Source organism: Podarcis filfolensis (genome assembly GCF_964270895.1).
Source record: "Podarcis filfolensis genome assembly, chromosome: 6".
Taxonomy (NCBI): Eukaryota; Metazoa; Chordata; class Lepidosauria; order Squamata; family Lacertidae; genus Podarcis; species Podarcis filfolensis.
In genome coordinates, this window is record NC_139609.1 from 25886397 (window position 1) to 25909317 (window position 22921).

Genomic DNA, 22921 nt, shown 5'->3' on the forward strand with positions numbered 1-22921 from the left:
AATAATAATAATAATAATTGGTTATATTTTTCTAGAAAAAGAGGTGCTGGAACTCTACATGAACTCCTCCCTCTTTATCTTAGAATGGCAATAGCACCCACCTGAGAGATTCCAGAACTGAGTTCCAGTGAGTGATCCCTAATAATAATAATAATAATAATAATAATAATAATAATAATACCACAGAATAAAATTGCTACATCAGTATGAAGAACTGGCTACCTGTACTTTCAGCTTACACTGTGAGGTGGTTTGCCAAATACTCATAAGCACTCAGAGCTTTGGGGTGGTGTGCAAGGGCTTCTATCTGGACAATTGTGCTAGCGTGGTGTAGTGGTTAAGAGCGGTGGACTCGTAATCCGGAATCGTTCGCTTCCCTGCTCCTCCACATGCAGCTGCTAGTCACACTTGGGCTAGTCACACTTCTCTGAAGTCTCTCAGCCTCATTCACCTCACAGAGTGTTTGTTGTGGGGAAGGAAGGGAAAGGAGTTTGTTAGCCGCTTTGAGACTCCTTAAGGGGAGTGAAAGGTGGGATATCAAGTCCAAACTCTTTCCCCCATCCTCCCCCTGTAAATGGCTCTGGGGAAGGTTGGGACAACCCCCTGTGGGGAAAGGGAATCATTCCGTCTAGCCGCTGAAATACTGCAAATACTCCATCATCAGCTAGTTTGTTACTGCAGCAAGCTGGCGGGCTTCCCCACTGCAACTGGAAGCTACCAATTTCCCACTCATGCCACCCCCCACTCTGTCCATTGAAGCAACTTTGGGGCATTCAAGTGGTAAGGTAGGGATGGGGCAGATATTGCTTCCCTCCCACTTCCACTGGTAGAAGCCTCCACTGGATCAATTCTCCTTCTGTCAGCACAAGGGTCACAACTGGATACAACCCAGCATTTGGGTATTAGAATTGTACATACATTATTTTTTTTAAAAAAAGATTTTTAGCACAGGGCTTCTCTTAATTTTCTTTGAAAAAACTAAGGCTTAGTAAACCGAGTGATCTTGAAACTTCTGGAAGACATAAATTCAAACACATTAGCACACGGCATGCTCGGTGTTTTACCTTAGGATACACGAGCAGAAATGCTCCTTTGTATTCAGGAGCAGTGCGCTGAGGGCTCGGCACATAACTTGTCTCATTGACTTGTGAAAGCCAGACGACTGTGGTGCTTAACATTCCTCATGGGGATGTTGGGAGAGTAATATGAAATGAGTGTATTTTAATTAAGGCTGCCAACTGATGAGAAAGGATTTTAACTGATTGCCGTTTTAACTAATTCATTGATTAAACAGAGATAAAATATGCATATAATCAGAGCCTCGATATAGGTGCCTTGTAGAAATATTAAAAGGGTATATGAAGTAGCTAACAATATAATAAACAAACACTACCACTCATTGTTAGGACAGGCCTTCCCCTTTTTCCCCTGTTGCTGCCTGAACTTTTCCATCACTGATTCAAATCGAGCCTCACCAATAATCAACTAAAGCTTGAGTAGATTACACCTACCAGCCCTAATATTCAAGTGATCTGGGATGCAGGGGGGGGGGGGAATCTAAATAAATAAACTATAGCAAACCACCTTCTGGAAGAAGTGAGGTTCTAGGTAACCAGGCAGAGAGCCTTCTTGGTAGTGACGCCCACCCTGTGGAACCCCCTCCCATCAGTTGCCAATGAAATAAACATCTATCTGACTTTTAGAAGACGACTTTTAGAAGCCCTGTATAGGTAAATTTTAAATGTTTAAGGGGTTTTTTGTGTGCTTTAATATTTTGCTGGAAGCTGCCCAGAGTAGGTTTTATCCAGTGAAGTTTGTGCAAGTGGCTCCAACTCGCACAACGGAACTTCCCCTTCCTCTCCTCCCTCCTTACACTCCTCAAATATGTTGCCCCAGGAAGAGGAGGGAGAGGAGAAGTTCTGCTGCACAAGCTGAAATCCTTGAGCAAATAAGACAACTTAGTTATATACAGTTACCCTTTGATTTACCGGCTGCACTAGGTGGACCACTCTGGGGAGAAGAAGACATTCCATAGCCAAGCTGCCATCACTATAAAGATCCTTTCAGTCATACCCACTCACTGTACCTCACATGTGGGCAGCCTCAAAGAAGGATCTCAGGGTCCAGATAGAACGTGTGGGAACTGATGAGCCTTCAAATACTGTGTCAAAACCAGTGAAGACTCTGCAGCCCTAAGAGTACTATTTGGCCAAGAACACCAGAAAAGATCAGTATGGAGAGATTCCTTGCATGCCACCCCTTCCATTTCTACCTCTGTGAGTACAGTGGTACCTCAGGTTACATACGCTTCAGGTTACAGACTCCAGCTAACCCAGAAATAGTGCTTCAGGTTAAGAACTTTGCTTCAGGATAAGAACAGAAATCGTGCTCCGGCGGTGCAGCAGCAGCAGGAGGCCCCATTAACTAAAGTGGTGTTTCAGGTTAAGAACAGTTTCAGGTTAAGAACGGATCTCTGGAACAAATTAAGTACTTAACCCGAGGTACCACTGTATCTCACAAAAGGCTGCCTGTTCCCCATAAGTAAATAAATAAAACTAGAGCTGGTACAGTTTGAACCAATAAAACTGAGTTGGCAGGAGATTCAAGACAGACGAAAAGGAACAACTTTTTCATGGAAGGTGTACTTGCATGTGGAAAATTCACCGCTTCAAAATGCGATGATGGCTGCCGGCTTGGGTGACTTGAAAAGGCAATTAGACAATGGAGGAGCAGAACTATCATTGGCTGTTTCTTATGATGTCTGTATAGAAGCTCCAGATTCAGAGAGGGTATTTCTGGGGAGAAACAGCGAGTAATTTCCAGAGGCTTCTGGTTGGCTCTTGGGCTTGGGTCTGATCTCACAGGACTCTTATTTTATTATTCATTCCCAAAATCCTTATGCTGCTGTTCAGTTAAAGGTTTCCAGGAGAGTGGGAAACCACAAGGTTAAAACACAGCCCCAAAAACATAAAGACGTTTAATCACACCACCAATGGAAAGGCAAGATATAAACAGTCTCAGCATAAAATAAAAATCAGATTTCAAGCACTTATATTATTAAACTTTGCTGGGATGTGGGACATTCATGAGGCATAGTATAAGATGGCCCTTAAATCCTACAGATGCTCATTTTCCAAAGTAACTCCTCATATATTATAAACTCTTTATATGGTATATTACAAATTATTTGTCTATACCTCCAACAGAATAAAGACATGTTCCACCGCTGTCACCATTGACAGATAAAATACCACCATCATTTGGTAGTGGAATGGGGATACAATGCAACGAAAGTTGTTCAGGGAGGGTAGACAGGGAGATATCATGATTTCAACCCTTTAACTTTCTTCTGCGGTGATTAGTTCCAGAAATATGAGGTATCATCATTTCTGTGAAGGCATTCTGGCTTATAAGATTGGTCCTTAGGAGCTGGCAACGTATAATGGATATCTTTTATTCCTAAACATCAATCAGTTTCAAGAAAGGCGCTTGCTTGCAGAATGGTAATAACAGGAATATTCAGCTAATAACTACCACAAGCATTAAACCACTAGATGACAGATGCCGAGTCTGCTTGTGCAACAAGAACACTTTTTGTAATTATGTCTTCATAACAATTTCCAAACATTTCTTTCTGCTATTGTTTCTATAGCTTTGAACTGAAACCCCACACTGTTTTTTTAAAATGAAAATATTCACAGAAGTCAATGAAGCTTCTGTTTTTAATGCATCGCTTCTTTTTTATTTAATTGCTTTTTAATTTGCAGCATTTTTTTAAATGAAAGACTTAAACGCTTTATTTTAAAAAGAACAACAACAAGGGAAGGCAAGGAACCTAAAATAAATGAGGGGCAGGGTGTGCCAAACAATTCATGCCCATACTATGTATGAGACTGTATTTAGGAAGCTAATATTATGGAGCTCTGGAACTATTGCTTTCTTTTGTGTCTTTACTCAGAAGTAGGTTAGAGTAAATTCAATCAGAGTTACACCCCACTGCTTCCTGGATTCTAAAGTGGACTACCACAAACAATGCGGCACAACTTTAATTCTGCCACCCATTACTATAAAGGTAAAGGGACCCCTGACCATTAGGTCCAGTCACGGACGACTCTGGGGTTGCAGCGCTCATCTCACTTTATTGGCCGAGGGAGCCAGCGGCCAGCATGACTAAGCCACTTCTGGCGAACCAGAGCAGCGCACGGAAACGCCGTTTACCTTCCCACCAGAGCGGTACCTATTTATCTACTTGCACTTTGATGTATTTTCGAACTGCTAGGTTGGCAGGAGCAGGGACCGAGCAACGGGAGCTCACCTCGTTGCGGGGATTCGAACTGCTGACGTTCTGATCGGCAAGTCCTAGGCTCTGTGGTTTAACCCACAGCACCACCCGCACCCATTACTATACTCAAGAGTAATTCAGATTTCTAGAAACGTATTTGTCATCAACATTTTTGGGGCCAATGGGCCCACATGGAGAGAAAAAAATGGTGTGGGCAGCACACACACACTGCAGACTATTTTATCAACTACCCCGTTTTCAGGGTGGAGAGAGGCCCCTGTGGGTACTATGGAAGGCCACTGGGGTTGCATGTGTGCCCACTGGTGCCATGTTGGCAATCCTTGCTGTACTGTAGCATAATGAGTGTAGAGTAGCAGTTAAGGATGACCGAAGGAGAAGAGTTACATCATCAATGGACAAAGGGGGGGGGGGAAATTGCATTAAATGTGCATACGGTAATTGACATACAAATTCAGAAATAATTTCTATAATTTAAATAGAAATACAATTCAATATCTCACTATAGTGGGGAAGACCCCCCCAGGTGACCTGTGTGACTGCTCAGTTGCTGGTCAGGTGTTGGCCACTCCTGTGGGCGCTGTGCTGTGATGCTGAAAATCCAAAAAGGATTTTTGAGCCCTGCAGAACCCTAAAATGGATCCCCTTTAAGCAAAAAAATAAAAATAAAATAATTGGACATGCCCACTTTGATATGCAGCCCCCAAAGGGCTGACTGTTAGTTGCTGTGCCCACTAGGCACCCCTGCTCTAAATGTAATGGGGTGAAGGAGAAAGTCTGGGGCTCGTGCGTGCATTCCCCCCATGTGTCATCGGCTGTATGCATGCATACACCTGCCATAACAGTGTCATCCATCCATCCGTCCATCTATCTGTTCTTTGGGCTGAAAATATAAAGCACGCATGAGTTGGCCATACATGATGTATATGCTCACAGGAAGGAGAACAGGCATGCTCACTCTTCTGGGTCTATTAGGCAGGGAGCCTGCATGCATCAGCTATTCAAATATTACCATCACGACTTGGCTGGTCAGTTAGAGGGGATGCCATGGTTTATCGGATTGACCTAGTAAGTAAGCTACTGCCTCACATGGACTGACTGTGTATTACTCACACAGATTGGTAAGTATAGTATCTTTTTTTTTCCAGAGGGAGGCGGTTTCCCAGCTAGTTTAATTAGCCTAATATACATACTCCCAGTATGCTGGCTTCAGGTTTTGCAGGTCATATTTTGGTTCAGAGTTTTTGCATTGATGAAAGTTAAACAGGATTAGCGGCAGTGCTTGATTTATTCAGAAGCGACACAAAGAGATGCAAGAGAATCCCAACGTGCTGCCGTATCAGATCATTTTAATTGTTATCTAACAAGGGCATCTCAGAGGGTGAGGAGGGTCCTTAATTTTCGTACACAGCGAGTTCCCCAGCCTGCATGAAAGGGAAAGATGGTAATCATACAAAAGTGTGCCTAACTGTGCTCAGCGGATTTCTTCTTTGGAGCAATGCTGGCTGATCAAAACTGAGTTGAATTAACTCTGTTCCATGCACCCACAAAGAACATGCCTGTTTGATCTGAAAACATTTAGCATCAGACCCAACCAATCTTTGTAAGTAACATGCCCCTTTCATCGGAAAATATCAAAGTGTTTTAACAAAAAAAGAGAGAGGTATTACACAGAATCACATCTCACAGGGGACACAGATGCAGGAAAATCAACACCTTGCACAAATGCAGAGAGGTCTCACCTTAAATATCATCCATACAGGTGAGCACCTCTTGAAATAAAAGGAACTGAGATCTGAAAACATACATGTGTACTACAAGGTAAGAAAGAAGTATAATTCAAGGCATTAGAGAGGATAGAGTGTTGTCCATTCCCCCTTTCCCCATTGTCATGAGTGTGCAACCTCTCTCCCATTGCTAATATCACTAGGCTGCCCAAATGCTACAAGTGAAAACATTCTTCTCAACTGCCTTGAACATTCTGCTTCCACTGATATCCCATATTTCCTTCAGGATAACAGACAAGGCATGAAGCCCGTTACTAATCCCACATTGATCTGGTCTTCACCTGTTTGCATGCTTCACGTATTAGGCCCGAGGGTTTACTTTATTTACGTAATTTATAACCTGCTCCTTCAACACAAACGTCTGTTTCCAGGGTGGTTAGCAAGGTAGTTAAGAAACAACAGAAGTGCAATAAAAACATAGAGAATAAAGCAACGCATTCCATCACGAGACGAGCTAAAGCAGCAACCATCCATTCAAGTAGACAGTAAACTCAAAACGTTCTCAGCTTAAAATACAGTGGTACCTTGCTTCTCAAAAGCCTTGGTTCCTCAACACCAAAAACCTGGAAGTGTTCCAGTTTTTGAACGTTTTTCGGGAGCCAAACATCTGATGCAGCTGTCAGCTATTGTTTCCGGGGCGCCTGCACGAATCAGAAGCCTTGGTTTTTGAACATTTCGGAAGTCAAACGGAACGGATTAAGTTTGGTGCTTTTGTTTTTGCTATTTATTTTGTGTTTTTCAATTAACCTGTTTTTGTAAGTGTGTGGAACCCAGTTCAGCTACTGCTTGATTGTGTGACTGCAGAAATGGATAAAAGCCCCCCATTCAAACAATGACTATCAGTGCAGGTAAGAAAAAATAATAATTTTCATTTTTATCATCTACAATACTGTCTTATTTATTTTATAGTACAGTACATTGATTATTGATTTCATTTTACGGGTCAATGGTCTCGTTAGATAATAAAAATAATGTTAAATTGCTGCTTTAGGGGTTGTTTTTAAAAGTCGGATTAATCCATTTTGCATTACTTTTTGCGAAAGCGTGCCTTGGTTTTAGAACGCTTTGGTTTTGGAATGGAGTTCCAAAATGGATTAAGTTTGAGAACCAAGGTACCACTGTACTAACACTGGTGGCTCTTAAAAGATTGGAAAAACAGAAAAGAAAAGAAAGAAACAATTTGCCTGATGTCTGCATGAGAATAACCAGAATACCGCATGGCCTTCTCTGGGGAAGGCTTTCTAAAGGTGAGGAGCAGTCACCAAAAGGGCTCTCTCTTCAGTGTCACCACCCACATCATTTGAGATGGAGGAGGGCATCCAGAAAAAGGCCTCAGATGACAATCTCAGCCTGATGTGGGATGAGAATGTGGTCCAACAGGTACTGGGGTTCTAAGCCATGGAGGGCTATCAAGCTTAAGACGAATATTTTGAACCCAGCTGAGAAGCTTATAGGGAGCCAGATGAGCTATTTGAAGAGAGGAGAGGTATGATATCTTTGCCTGGTCTCTGTTACCAGTGTAGCTGTTGCGTTCTGGGCTAGCTGACGCTAGGAGGGCCCAAAAGAGAAGAAGGTGTGGTTCATGCGCACTAAAGAATGTGTGTGTGTTGTGTGGCCTGGCGCAGTCCAGGTCTCTTCCATTTAAGTCCTGGAAATGTTCTATGTACTTAAATCCCATCCTTAGAATACGCAACCCCCAAGCCAAAGGGGCCTGCAACTATACAATACAACCTTTAGAAGAAATCTGGTCAGCCTTGCATAGGGTGTTTTTACATATGTTTTTACATATGTTGGAAGCTGCCCAGAGTGGCTGGAGCAACCCAGTCAGATGGGCAGGGTATAATAATAATAATAATAATAATAATAATAGGACATCCCTATTTTCAGTGGAGAAATATTGGAGGGTATGGAATAGGTAGAAATAGAATAGAATATAAAGGATATCTGCCCTTTCCTTTCTTTTTTAAGGAAGGAAGTCTTTGCTGTTAATTTTATCAATTACTGTCTTTCTTTTCTCAGGGATTTGGTATAGCTAGAGCAATGAATCCGAAGTTAGATTCTGAGCATCTGGTGTTAGTATAGAGCAGAGAGAGAGAGAGATTTTAAATAATACTTTTTTTAATGTGTTCTGTGAACTGTCTTAAGGGAATTGAGAAGCGGGGAAGAAAGAGATTTCTACAGGTTGATATAAATATACCAAACAGGAAAATGAAATGTGGGCAACTTTCATGTTATACAAGCAGCTATGAAGAAAAAGAATCTTTTTTTAATCTGCAAGATACAGAATATTAAAAAGAGCAATAATGATAATATTCAAAATTCAACTGGATAGCATCACCTATAATGCCAAAACAAATGGAGTAGAATAATAGTTTTCAGACTCGGGTTACTGTGTCAATGCAGAGACTTGAGCTGTGTTAATTCAACAAGCTTGATCCTGCTTGCAAGAGCATGCTTGTCAATATTTAGCACCCAGGGAGCATGTCACGAGTCTTTACAAAAACTCGCTTATAGACAAAACACAGGAGAGGCTGCTGTGATCCTTTTTCTAACATTGAGATTAAACTGTTGAAATTTGTTTTGAGCCTTTTAAAGAAGAGGTGTGTGTGTGTGTGTGTGTCCCCACACACGCATTCCTATATACCATTGGCAACTGAAAAGTGATAAAGTGCGTTATGCAATTGAAAACGCTCTTTGTATGAGTGTATTAGATACTTTTTACCTTTTAACCTTTATTAAATACTAGGCACTTTACATCAAATGCCGAAATCAACCTTCCATCCTTCTGCTTTGCTGTGATATTGAAAACTCAGCAAAGTTCATACCAGATGCTTTGGGCAGCCCTTTGATAAAGCAGCTGCTGCAGAGACGAATTCACTTACATTTCCAAAATGTTCTCCCAAAATTATAAGGAGGAACAAACTTCCAAACCATCCGTTTGCTTATATCACCTGAGACTATTTGCTTTGTGAGTTGTGCCTGCTCTCTGACTGCAGTATACACTTTCAGGGTGGTACAGAAAGCCCTTTTGTTCGGTCTGCCATTCTGAATGATACCCCCAAGCCTGAATTTTCGACTTCCTTTGCTCACCGAAACTTCATGCATACTCAAAAGGAGAGCAAATGGTTTCCTTGTTCGCTGTCCTTCAACTCACAGGCACCCATTGTAGTCTATTTTCTATTCAGATCTTCTGAGCGTGTCTCAGAGATTCACCCCTTCTAAAGGACCGTATGAGTCATGCATGCTCTTTGGCTTTATTGCTGCTGGCACTCCCGTATATATTATGGAATTTGGGTCTTGACACCAACCTTGTAATATTTCTGGTTGACCTCAATGCAGTAAGAGCTCTTTGCCAACCACATTTTCAGCATGTGCATACATTCTCACAAGTAGCCATGCCCCTCCACCCACCTTTATTCCATTCTCCTCGCTTTATCAATCTGGAAGTGAATAGATCTACTTGCAGGCAGGTGTTTACTTGACAGTTTGTTTGCTTCTAGAGCCATGACAGTAGATCAGTTACATACTTATGATGCAAAGGAAGCAATTGTGTCTTGGTGCAAGTGACAACAATGGAATTACAGCAAGTAATTTTACAGGCAAAACCTTTGAAAGCACCAGGACCTGATGGTCTTTCAAGCAATACACTATAATACGTTGCAGGATTATCTTATACAACCCTTAAAGGACATTATGAATATGGTTTTAAATACAGGCGAGCTGCCAGAATCATGGAAGAATGCTTACATAACTTTGGTTCCTAAACAAGACATGTTAAATTGATTGCAAAACTAATGAAATGTATAAACTTGAAAAGTATAAATTTAAAAACTAAAAAAATGAAATAGTGTCTTGATGCACAGAACACCATGCCTACCAGAACAACGTCACATATAATCATTTCTGTTCTGCATTCCAAAGAAGAACATGATTTACAGCAATCTGCTTGCCTGTTCCACCTTCTCATTCATGAACTCCCTTGACAACTGGGCATTTGTGCCCATTGATGGACCCTCTTACGGCTTTCAGTATGAAACTCAGCAATAATGGTTTCAAAGTATCAGAAGTATTACATGGGAAAGCCTAGAGCAAAATGTTCCACTGCTTTAATTATTATTATTTATTAAATTTCAATATCACCTTTCATCCAAAGATCCAGTTCATAGCATAACAATGCAAAATGAAAACACAAAATAAAATGAAAACAAAGCAAGACACTAACCCTCCCCACAGTATTTTTTATTTTGCAATATAATTATTCAACAATACATAGCATAATAACAAACTGAAACAACCCCCCCCACACACACACCTGACACTAATGCTATTACAATGACCACACTATTAGATTCATGTTTGAAAGGTTCAAAAGGGTGGGCGGAAGAGCTGACCTTATAGGAGCAGGAAATCATGGGACAGGGGAAATAAAAAGCCCTATAGATGCTGTCCAGAAAGCCCTAACACAGATATGGCTGCCTATCAGACGAAATTTATCTGACTCATTATTACTGCTCTAACATAAAAGATGTACTATTGGATAATTGGGATGCAGTCTATGTGGGGCCGTCATTGAAAGGAGATTGGTAATTCCAGCTAGTCCACAAGGTTGGTGGACCGGAAGTCACAGAAGCTAGTGATTTCCTTATTACATCAACTCTACCAACTTCCAGGTCACTTCTGGGCCCAATTCAAGGTACTGGTTAGGGTAACCTAACCAGCTTGGAACCTGCCCGTCTATTAAGCTCTGCAGGAGAGGCTCTCCTCCACATTCCATCAACATTTGATGCACGTTGAGCAGAGACGGATGTGAGGGCCTCCTCAACTGGGGAAGGGTTGTAGCTCAGTGGCACACCATTTGCTTTCCATGCAGACAGTCCCAGGTTCAATCCTCCGAACCTCCAGGCAAGCTTGGAAATGTCATCAGTCTCAATCCCTGAAGAGCAGCTGTCATTGTAGAGAATACTGTAGTAGATCGTTTGACTCTGTATAAAGCTTTTTTTGTTTTGTTTTGTTCCACCATGTGTCCAGGCTCTGGATTGAACTCCCTGCCTCGACGTATCCCATCTAGCTGTTTCTCGCTCAGTTTTTCCTCAATACACCAATAGTTTTTTGGTTTGCTTACTAGGTTTTGGTTTGCTATATTGATTTCTTGGCCGTGTTATACTGTTTGTGGTTCAGGTAGGTAGCTGTGTTGGTCTGACACAGTTGAAATAAATTTTTAAAATTAAAAAAAAAAATGTCCAGTAGCACCTTAGAGAGCAACTAAGTTTGTTCTGGGTATAAGCTTTCGTGTGCATGCATCTTCACATAATCTGAAGAAGTGTGCATGCACACAAAACCTTATACCCAGAACAAACTTAGTTGCTCTCTAAGGTGCTACTGGACAATTTTTTATTTTATTTATTTATTTTGACTGTTTGTGGTATTTGACTTTAACTGGCTGCTGTGTTATTGTGTTTTTTTTTAAAAAAACTTTTTACATATTTTTAATTGATTATGATGTATTCTATTTTTTGTGTCATTTTAGCTTGTCATAAGTCACTCTGGGTATCTAATAAGGAAAAGTGGGATATCAATTCTTACCATTTGTTTTTTTAAAAAAACATGTGCATGCATAATACTCAGCAAACACACCACGTTAATTAATGCAGCCTACTGTGTTTGGAAATGTGAAAGCAAACATGTGTTTGAATCCCTGCATGTGGCAAATTTGGAGCCGGGAAATGGCAGGCAGGAAAGGTCTCAGGTACCACCTACACTTCACTTTTCTTGCTCTCAGCCAGTGCTTTGCAAAGGAACTTTCCATTGAAAGAGACAAAAGAAAGGCCATCATGCTATCGGTACATATGTGGGCATGATATGTGTATGTTGGCCTCAGCTAAGTAAAAAAATGTATGGGTCATACCCAGTGCTGCAGACTTGTGTGTGTGTACCTGTGTTTCCTCTCTTGTTTCCTCACTGCACCCTTGTGTCTGCTCCACAGGGTTGAGGGACTCATCAGGGAAGAAGCAGGGGAAGGAGATGAAACAGAAGTCCCACAGTGCCACTGGAACTATACGCGCAGAGCATCAGATACAACTCTATGTCCACTGCACAGTGCACTTTGCTTAAAAACAAAACAAAAAATCCCTATTAGCAAGTGCTGATTTGTGCGGACTCCAAGGCTCTGGAACAAGATGCTTTGGCTCTTAGCCTAAAAGCAGCACTGGGCATTTCTGTCTGATACTTGGGAGATACAAGGCAACTCACAGATAAATTTTGTGAAGAATCTCATTCCAGTCATGCCTTCCTTTCCTAATTTCCCTTTTCACTGTTTTGTCTTCTTTTCCTTTTTCCTTGGGGAGCAGGGTGATTGATAGCCTAATCCAACAACTGTATTACAGCTGCCTCAAGTTGGACTCTTTTCCTTATCATTAGCAGTTAGCCTATGGTTAAATTCACAGCTCACTGCTTGGTACAACCCCTGAGATTTAAGGTTCTGGCCTTTTAGAAAATATTTAACATAAAATTGAAATCTTGACATACTCAGAACTCAGTTCGCAGCAAGGATTCCTTAATTAATCCAATGTACTGTGCCATTGTTCTATGTAATACTGTGCCACAGTGAACAACTATCCAGGCTCCAAAAGAAGTATAGCACTAAATTAAACAGACTCTGGCAGAATCTACATCCTAAGGTGCATTTCCCCCGCTTCCTGAACAAAGTAGATGATTTTGAATATTTAAATTCACTCTCAAGAAATGTTACCAGGGGTGGGAGGTGAGGGGGAGGAAGGATCCCAAATCCCATTCCCTTCTGACTGCAATTCTATTCCCAGTTACTTAGGAGTAAGTGCTCTTGTACTTGATGGGGTGTAGGGATGTATAGGGATCCATTGTGATTTAGTTAACATATGAAAAGCCGGGTGGGGGCGGTTTGAATAAAAAAACCATACATACTAAAGAGAGATGCTGGGCAGCCAATAATGGAACTGTGTGAGCCAGTGAGTCCTCAGGTCAAATTAAGCTGCAGACATGAACTCGCCAGCTTGCCTAAGGTGAAATGCTTTTCTCAGCCGAAACACCCCATCTGCAATGTGCTGAGAAGAATACTGGCCCACCTTGCAAGACTATTGCAAAATTTAATCAGGCTTTGAACACCTGAAACACACCAAAAACGCTAAGTACTATTATTATTATTATTATTATTATTATTATTATTATTAAGCTTAAAAGTGTCTGAGAGAATGGCCTGCTGCTGTTTGTTGTGAAAATTAAGGTTAGAAATTCCAGGTAAGCCCACTGGCGGAGGAAGAGGAGTGCGGGGGGAGCACACCACCCCCAGCAGCACGACCCCCAGGGTGCCATTGCAGCTGTCCCCACCCCCACAGGCGGTGCACCCCGCCCCCAAGACACGTGCCCCACCCCTGCAGGAGGCACACCCCGCCCCTGGGATGCAAGCCCCGCCCCTTAAAACAATGTCCATTCATTCTTCTTTAAGAATCTACTTAAGACTGCACATGTGTTGACAAAGGCTGCATGGAACACATGACTTGGTGGTTGTGTGGGAAGAGTTGCAACTTTTAAGGCTTCTTGTTGATTTAAAAGAAGTGCTGATTGTGAGAAGATTCAGATTACATCCCTCGCCTTTTGAAAAACAGCAACGGAAGGGGACATAGCCCCTGGTCTGTGCTCCATAAACCTTTGCCCTGGTTCTTAAGTCAGTCGATGAGCTGCGAGCTTCTATGGAAATGGCAGCTGAGTCCCAGCTGAAAAATTATGCATCTCATAAGCTGCTATTCTGCGGAAATGTCAAGCTATGGCAGGCCTGTACCTCAAACTCAGCACTTGGCATTTTCCCTCTGTCTGCTTTGTTGCCATGAAGCAAACATGAACAGTGGGGATTAGTGTAGGGCAGGTAGCAGGCAAGCTCACTGTCAAAAATCTATTATTAGGACTCTGATCTCTTTCTGCACAGACCACTGACGGCAGTGCGTTGGAGGGGGTGGGGGAAGCGAGACGGCATGCAGTATGGCCCTAATGGAATAAAGAGAATTCTTTGTAAGTCTGTGTACATAATGCATGCAAATGAGCTGCTCTAATGGGCGAGCTACACTTAACAGAAATAATAGCCCCAAATTAAAATCGTATCCGATTTGTGTTGCAGCCCTGCTCTCCGAGTAGGCTTTTCGTAGCCCCCCGCTCTCCAAAGCAGGCTGTAACGTGCTCTCGCCTATTCTGTCTGATTCTCTCTCCAGGTGCAATTTACCTCCCACTAAAATAAATGGTAAAAGTCCAATTGATTTTAACCGCACTGAATTGCACCCTCTGCTCTCAGCGCGCATGCATATCACATACATTTCCTGCCTCACGATGGCTGGATTTCGATTCGTGTCTAATGACTAGAGCTGGCATCACGTAATCAATAAACAACTTGTGACTTAGAAAACAGAAAGCTCCTTGCTCCCCCCCCCCCCCCCCCGCTTTCCAGCCAGGTCTCCACCAAGTGATGTGTCAAAGAATGATAATAATAGCAACAAAAAGCTGGTATTCCTTCAGCCTCTTTGCTCTTCAAATTAACGTTATCTGTTTCTAAGAGATTTAACATATATGGGTCTTATTGATAACAACATTTCTTTCACTGTGTGTTTCGACGTAACAAATGATCTTCTTGGTACTTTCCTGTCAGGGTTTCCTCAGATGGTTTAATTACATTATTTGAAAGACAGACTTATTTTTAATATTGTTTTAAAGATTCATTTCCCCTGTTCAAATGAAAACCATGGCAGGAATGTTTTGTGTGTGGCCTCTTAAGGTGAGAGGCAAGATTGTGGGTGTTCTGGGTAAGTGTTAGTTGATGGTTTCGGGTTTTATGTGTTTTTTTATTACATACCGAAACTATTGTAAACCACTCTGATATTTTTATGATATGGCAGTATATAAATATTTTTATGCATAAATAAATAAAATATCCCCAGACCCTTCAAACACAGAAATTAATAGGGAATGGCAACACTTTATCCATCCCAACACTTTATCTCTTTAAAAAAAAAGGTAAAGAGGTAAAAACACAATTAGGAATACTTTTGGTTAGGACCTGAATGGGAACATACCTAATTTGCCCAGTAATATCTGCAGGACCACAGGTTCGCCAACTTTGGGCTAGATAATAATGAGTCATAAGCAACACTATTTTCTAGAAAAAGAGGTGCTGGAACTCAGCGCAAACACCTTCCTCTTTCTCAATGGCGCCCACCTGAGAGGTGCCAGAAGTGAGTTCTGGCAAGTTCTGGCTAGAAAAAAAAAAGCTCTGATCATAAGTGATTTATCATGTAGTAGGGCGTAAAGTGGGATGTTTTCATGGTGAATGATTTTGGTTTTCTAAGGGTTTCATGTAGGATAATGTGCTGATGTTCTGTAAGGGTATGAATGGAATTTTCATTTTTGTTTGTTTGTTATACAAGTATGTTTTCTGACACTTAATGTAAATTGTCTTTTTGAAAAGTTGGCGCAAGGTGTAATTTCTGTATTAATTTTACATTCCTCTCGGCTAAAGAAAACAGCTTTTTGATAGTCACCAAACTCTGTGGCAGTCAGTTCTTTCCCATTCTGCTCAAGACAAAAGGATCCTCTCTCATTATATGTAGACAATGTGATTTCCATATCATATCCATTAATTAGATTAAGGCAGTTACTATAGACTCTGTTATAATAAACAGGTAATTGCTAGCTTTTTAAAAAAAAAACCCACACCATTCTGGTCACTAAAGGCAAAAAACAACCATGTGGCTAGTTACATGAGACAGGGCCTTTTTAATTGTGGCTCCCCATCACAGGAATGCTCTACCCAGAATATTGCTGCTGTTGCCAACCTCACAGGATGAAGACCTTTTTAGCTGCTCAGCCCAGTTAGATCTTCTGCCTTAAGTTTATGATTTGAAGATAAATTGTCACCTTTTCTTGTTCTATTTTCTTGTTCTGTTTTCATAAGCTCCATTGTTTTCACCTATCGTTAGCCATTCTGAGAGATTTCCAGCTAAACTTAAGTGAAGCACACACTTAGCATCTGTATTGTTCTTCTAGATATTTAAAATGAAGATTGGATGTTGCTAGCATCTCTGAACTCACCCACAGGAGTAGCAGATTCTGATGTAAATCTTTATTCCTCCCTTGTTCCTGAGGTAGATCTTCACTCGCCCCTTCTTCCCTGACAAGAAAGGGGCACCATTTTGTGGTTTGCCTCAGGTGCCAAAATGCTTTGGGCTGGCCCTGTTGCTTGGGGTCCCAGGCCTGAGGTCCCCCATCTTGAAATATAATAATTTAATTTTGACTAAACTTTGGCTGCAGGTACTCACTTTACTAGACTAAATTGCAACCCAGGGGTGAGGAAAAGCCACCTAGGTCTGGTCATATAGTAATCCATTTATTTCAAGTCTGTCAGTATAGAGGAAACAGCTACATAATTTAAACAATTTATTGAAAAAAAGAAAAAAATGGAGTTGCAATCTGGCACTAAAATCCAAGTGAACTGAAGCAGAGAATTAATGGCAAATATGTCAACCCCAGCATTACACAGAGTGAACAATAACTGTGACCTTTTAAGAAACAACAACAAAAATGTTACTAGTAGTAGTAGTAGTAGTAGTAGTAGTACCTGAGTACTCAGGTATTCCTGACAAATTTAACTTTTGCAAATTCCAATATGAACTGACCAGACCACTATCTCCCAGGCCAATGTGTGGAGCAGAACTTTATCCTTCAGATTTTCACTCCCCCCCCCAAAAAATGATGAATTTTTCTGCTCAAAACAATGCATTAAAATGCATTTTTAAATATATGAGAAAACATACATTTAGAAATGCATGTTTTGAGAAGGAAGAACAGGATATTGATGTTGGTCAGGAACATAGATTTAGTTAGGATTATTTCATATTTTACACTTTCTCGCTCATGGAAAGTGCCCAGTCAGCTCCAATAAGGGAATGTGTTTTCACCAAAAGATGAAAACTGTTCAAAATCTGGGTTTTAGGTGGGTCACACAAGGTCACACTGACTCATAAATCCTCAGATGTCTGACTAACCTTATCCTCTGGGTGCCAGCATGGACAATCCCCTATTTGTTATGTACTGCAGATGTGTTATATACTATGAGTCCAAATCATGATTTTTATATAAATAATATGAACAAGGCTGTACAATATTATTCCTTAAGGAGAGAGAGCCCTCTTCCTATTGTGCAATATGGCTACCTGCCCTGAATTCTTAATAAAGGGTGGGCAAAATTCAAATAAATAATTTGCATTATTTATAGATTTTCTTTGCTGCCATTCATTCTGAAAAATGGGCTTTTCTTTTTTCCCCCCTTTTAAAAAAATAAATAAATAAAGATCAACAGCCAGTAATGCGAACTATATTACTCTTACAAATCTATAATTTAGAGCTAATCCTATTAGAATAATTTATTTCAGTAATACAAAAATAGCATGGCAGCTTGCAAACAGCAGGCTGCCCACCTATAGAACAAATTGTAACCACAATTGCACAGCACAGAAATAACCGCAGCCAGACAGTTTGAACTATAAATCCTTTTAAGTGGAAAGCTTCAAAATAAAAAGTGCCTGTGTTCTGCTTTGCACTCGCAGGGCAATCCACGGGACAAATGCTGTTGGGTTTATATTTTAAAACACACAGGCAGTCATGATGGATGGAGACTCGTGGCATTTTGCGTAGGGACGTGCAAAATTCTCTGGGTGTGGGGGACTGGGGAGAGGAGGAATGGTGGAGACCGCCACCCCAGCCTGATGCTTTAGGAGAATGAAGACGACAGTTCAGAATTACAACAGGGATTTGAGGGAGGTCACAGCTCAGAGGAAGATGAGGGGGAAAGGTGGGAAATGATGAGAGACGAGGAGGAGGTGGCACAGCTGGCTGGCTGACACATTAGTACGGGAAAGCATTCCAGACTCACCATCTCCCAGAACCCGGCGAGCCTTAAAAGTAGGAGAGCAAAGGACTCAGAAGCAAAGGGCCCTCAGCGCCACCCGTAGAAGAGATGACAAATGAGGAAGTGGGAGAGAAGGGGAGTGGAGATTTACTGGGGACAACGCCATTATTACAAGAGGCTGCATTCCCAAGCCTCTCTCTGTAAATATTGAATAAAAAGTAGATGGTAAGGACTTCTCCTTGTCTTATCCGTTCCTGGCAACCTGCCGTGGGAGTTGGTTCCTCTGCAGCCTGACACTGGGGCATTTCCAAGACAGATCTTCTCTTATAATAATAATAAATTTTATTTATACCCCGCCCTCCCCAGCCAAGGGCGGCTAACAACAAATAAAAAAACAATTGATTGAAACACAGCTTAAAAAACAAGATTAAAATACAACATAAAAACATGAAAATGCAGCCTCATTTCAGTGGAAACTCAAATCAAAAACTTTTTGGGGAGATAAAACGTCAAGTCTTCACCAAGGCTAACTATGCAGACTGGTCCTACATGGGCCAGGAAAAAGCCAGGGAAGTCCCCAAAAAGGAGTTCCAACACAGAAGGAGAAAGGAAAAAAGAAAGAAAGAGGGGGAGGGAATCCAAGCCAAAGGCCAGGAGGAACAACTCTGACTGAAACTCCAATTCCTGGGGCCACCTAGGTCCAGCAGTGAGCTTGACTCATGCTGAGGCGCAGTCTTGAGCCCAGCATTGAGGGGACCCAGCGCCGCACACTCCTGTGATGTCTTGTATGCAGTGCCTGTAAATCGTCGGGAGGAGGCTGAGCCCAGAGCCCAGCACAGTGTGGCTTCAATGACTAGCGGCTCCTCCTCTCTCATGCTCAGGAGGAGCCAGCCACTGATGTTCCACCATGCTCAGCCTCCTCCGCCCTCTCAACAAATATTGAGGGGGTTGAAGACCCCTTCACCTCACCTGTGTTCATGCCTGAGCAGGCCTCAGTCTGACAGTGGCTTAAAAAAATTCACAGGTCTGCAAACAACCCATAGGGTACCTCAATATTTCCTGGGGAGGTACCCAATGGGCTTTGGCCAGAACTTAAAAAGTCCTGCATTAGCCATGTATCAGAAGACTGGTGAGTCTTCTGAACAGCCGCCTGCTGTTCAAAGAAACACAACTTTTGGACAGATTTCTCCTTGGGTGGAAATCTACAGCACTGCTAGTGTCGTTTGTTCCTCACCACTCAAGCTGCGGTGCCAAAGGGTGTGAGGCTGACATGAACCACTCTGCACCTTCCTCCTCCTCCTCCTCCTCCTCCTCCTCCTCCTCCTCCTCAGGCTTATATATACCGCAGCAAACTGGCTCTTTGGTACAAGAAGAGGAGTGCATATACACATACCAAGCAACAATCTTGCCTTCATTTTTCCCAAGTTACTCCTGCACTGAGTCAGAGACTGGGGTTATAGGAGGAAATAATCAAGGTGAGATGGATGCCCTAGCTTGCCATCGTACAGATGGCCATCAGTCTGTGATCTACTTGTGCATACAACAGCAGGCAGGGAGTCTCACTAAGCTCATGGACACAGGAACCCTTGCAGAAGTCTAAAATGTTCTCTCTGTCTATTCATGTGAGCAGGTGCTTGGGGGACAGCCAGCAGAACTCACAGGAGCAAGAAACATGAAGTATTAACAAGTTCTACTAGGCAAAGTGTATTAGTGTCTCTTGACGAAGATAGCACACACATTTTCATTCACAGGTATCCTAAGAGGTGAAGTCCCTTCTGGCTCTCATCCTGGAAAAGCCAGACCCTAGTGAAAGCTGAAGCCCTAGGCAACACAAAGAGCCTGAGCTAATAAAAGCCAGAAGGTTTATACCCTCTTGCAGCAACACTTCAGAATAGGCAAAGCATGCTTGTTTGTTTTTGGCATTTAGCTATTGCCCTTTCGGCACAAGGGCTCTCAGAGCAGCTTAAATAATCAGTATTAAAGCAGTCCCTGCTCTCAGCATAGCAATCTAAATGACATGACACACAAGGAAAAAGGAATGGGAGGGAGGAGGGGAAAGCAAGCACAAGCTCTTAGAGTTACAGCTGAATAACTGTTTGGCTCTCTTTGGAATTGGTTTACCCCTAACCTAAATTTGGATTTTTAAAAAATGAAGTTAATTAAAATCTAGGATAACTTATTGGTCAACTATCAACTTTTTTTCTGAAAGCTACCATGCTTAAGAGCTGAATGAATGAGCTGATCCCCTGCTTATCACTCTCCCATTCAGTGGTGTGTGGTCAGTGGACTGGGGGGGGGTCTAGGCTAGTCCCCTACAGGGGCAAAGGAAGGAGAACCACCCCTCCCAGTGCGGGATGTTGGGGGCGGGGCAAACTGCCCAGCATGCATGTGTGTGTGCCGCTATGTACTGCACACACGCATGTCACTATGTACCGTGCATGCATGTGTGTCGTATAGACAGTGGCAGGATCCTCTGTTCATGGCTGCTGCAGCAGCAGAGGGATCCCACCGTCGTCCATAAGGTGCTTGAGCACTGTACAGATGGCGGCGGAGGGTGCAGCCACGAGCAGAGGATCCTCCACATGTGGCTGCAGCGGAGCAATGTTGGTGGCTCGCGCCGCTGCGCCCAGGGGGGTGAGTTCCCCGTGGGGTGCCTTCTTGTCACCCCCTCAGATATGGCACCCAGGGCAGACTGCCACCCTGCCCCCTTCCTCCACCACTGGTCCCCTAAATGTTCCCCGGGCACCTCCTTCCCAAAGCCCGGGAAGCTTCTGCTGGCTTAGGGAGGGAAGATCGATTCTCACGCACATGACATCAGGACGTCAAGATGTCATGAACGTGACGTCTCCCTGCCCATCGCCTTCGCAAGCTGTTGCCTCTGGCCCTAAACGTTCCCCTACGAAAAATTTCACCACACTGCTCCCATTGAGAACAATGGGACTTGAACCGCTTAAGCTTGGTTGCCCTGCTTAATCTTGCTCTCCCACTCTCCTCCCCTGTAAATGCTGGACATTTAAAGCCTTGCTACAAAAGAAAAGAAAAGGGCGGAAGGCTGTCTATTACTGTTTTCAATACTCTTTAAGTTTAGCTTCGAAAATCTCTCACCCTTTTTCCACAGACCAGGAGGGTTCCAGTTGCGAGTGATATTCCCTTGCTCCCCAAAGAGGTGAATTTCCAACCATGAAAGCAGAGCTTTACTATGGAAATGGGGACAGGCTTGGGAAAGCGCAAGGAGTCCAGGTACTGCTGTAATCTGTACTATACACATACTTAAAAATTTGTGCTGTGGAGGACACGCTTTTCATCATGCAGCAATTTTATAGTTTTATTGGTCTGACATTGCCATGAAGGAATTCAGAAATGGCAGCTTAAAATGAAAGAAAGGGAGAGGGGGGGAAATACCACCGAACGGCGTTACTTATATAAAATACTACTGCAATAGTTCTTTTATTAATTTTTAATGTGCAGCACCCTCTGTGACCTCTTTTATTCTTTCGCTGTCAACATGGCAGACTGGGAAAAAATTGAAGCGGGATAATAAAGCCTAGGAAGTCCTTAACCCCCAAGAGAACGCACGTGGGTTTCCTCTTCCTCTCCTGTCCGTCTGTCTGCGTCTCAGTCTCTTTGCGCACACTTGACGCGCACAGAGATTAAACCGAATGGCTCTATTTTTGCCTCAAGCTAATGCCTTTCTTTACATTTCTATATTTACTTTAAATACTGCCTATTAAGCACAAAAGTGTATTTATCTGTGCAAGGCTATGGACCAATTTACTGCAGTAAACGATTTCCATACATTTATAAGTCAATTAAAACACACACACACACACACACACACACACACACACACACACGACACACTCAGCAAGATAATCGCCACAGGACAGCCTTCCTGTTTTTGACACACAATAGAACTACATGAAAGAAAGCTGTTTCCTTTTGTCTGTCCGGCCTGATTCAGCTGCATTTTGCTTGAACAGTGGGGCACCATTATGCGATGAATATTTACCACTGTTTATATCTCCAAGGAGACTAATCTCCATACCACTACAGTCCAGAAGCTCACGGCATTTTCTCGGCAGGACCAGGTTCATGTTGTCACAGCAACTGAGGGCACGGGGTCAAACAGATTAATCCATCAGTGAAAATAAAGCATGGCACGGGTGCACCACAACTCCCCCCACGCCTCCGACAGAGGGTTTAAAATCATGTTTTGTGCAGGCACCCACTGTAGTGTGTGTGTGTGTGTGTGTGTGTGTATGTGTGTGTGTGTCACAAAGGAGTGAGGCAGAGAAAACATTAAATTGGGGAGTGTGGTTTCACATCCCTGGGGGAGCCACTTATGGAAACATGGTGGGAAGGTGGATTTTGAGAGGGAGACAGATGCCAAGTGCAGCACATAAAGAATTCCCACGATGCATTGGGAATGCTTGTATTTTCCTCTCGTGGTGCCCTTTGATTAGCCTCTGTCTAACATGTGGCCTGACAACTGTGACAGAATGAAAAATTCCAGGAAAACTGTGGGTCACGAGAGAAAAGAGATTTCCACCTTCCTCGGGGTTGACCCTATCACTGCCTTTCGTTGCAGTGTTTCACCATTAAGGAAAGGGCAGCCCAAGAGTGTTCACACTCAATCTGCTCCATCTGTCATGACTATTAGGGAACACACTGGCCTGCAAAGAAGCACGGAGAACAGAGCAGGCACAATGCCCCTAGCCATGCTGCAAGTACCGCCTGATCTTTCGCTGGCCCCAGAGGAGGCGTTTTCGTCGGGAAAGGGCAACACTTACCTGACACTCCGCCGTAGGTAGTCCTCTTCCCCAGCCCGACAGCTGGCCAAGGTGTGCCATCTGCTCTCAGTCCCATCAGCCCTGACACGGTGTTGGTGGCTGTAACACCATCTGCGCCACC

The 22921-nt window shown here is 42.8% G+C and overlaps 1 protein-coding gene across 4 annotated transcripts in view; it reads right to left on the reverse strand.

Annotated features, from left to right (window-relative positions):
- DPYD (dihydropyrimidine dehydrogenase) overlaps positions 1-22921 on the reverse strand; it is a 512239-nt gene that overhangs the window by 80927 nt on the left and 408391 nt on the right. For all 4 annotated transcript variants that reach the window (XM_083620602.1, XM_083620600.1, XM_083620601.1 and 1 more), the window contains one exon: positions 22801-22920. In XM_083620602.1, the coding sequence (XP_083476728.1) occupies positions 22801-22920 (120 nt within the window). The remainder of the gene's footprint in view (positions 1-22800; position 22921) is intronic.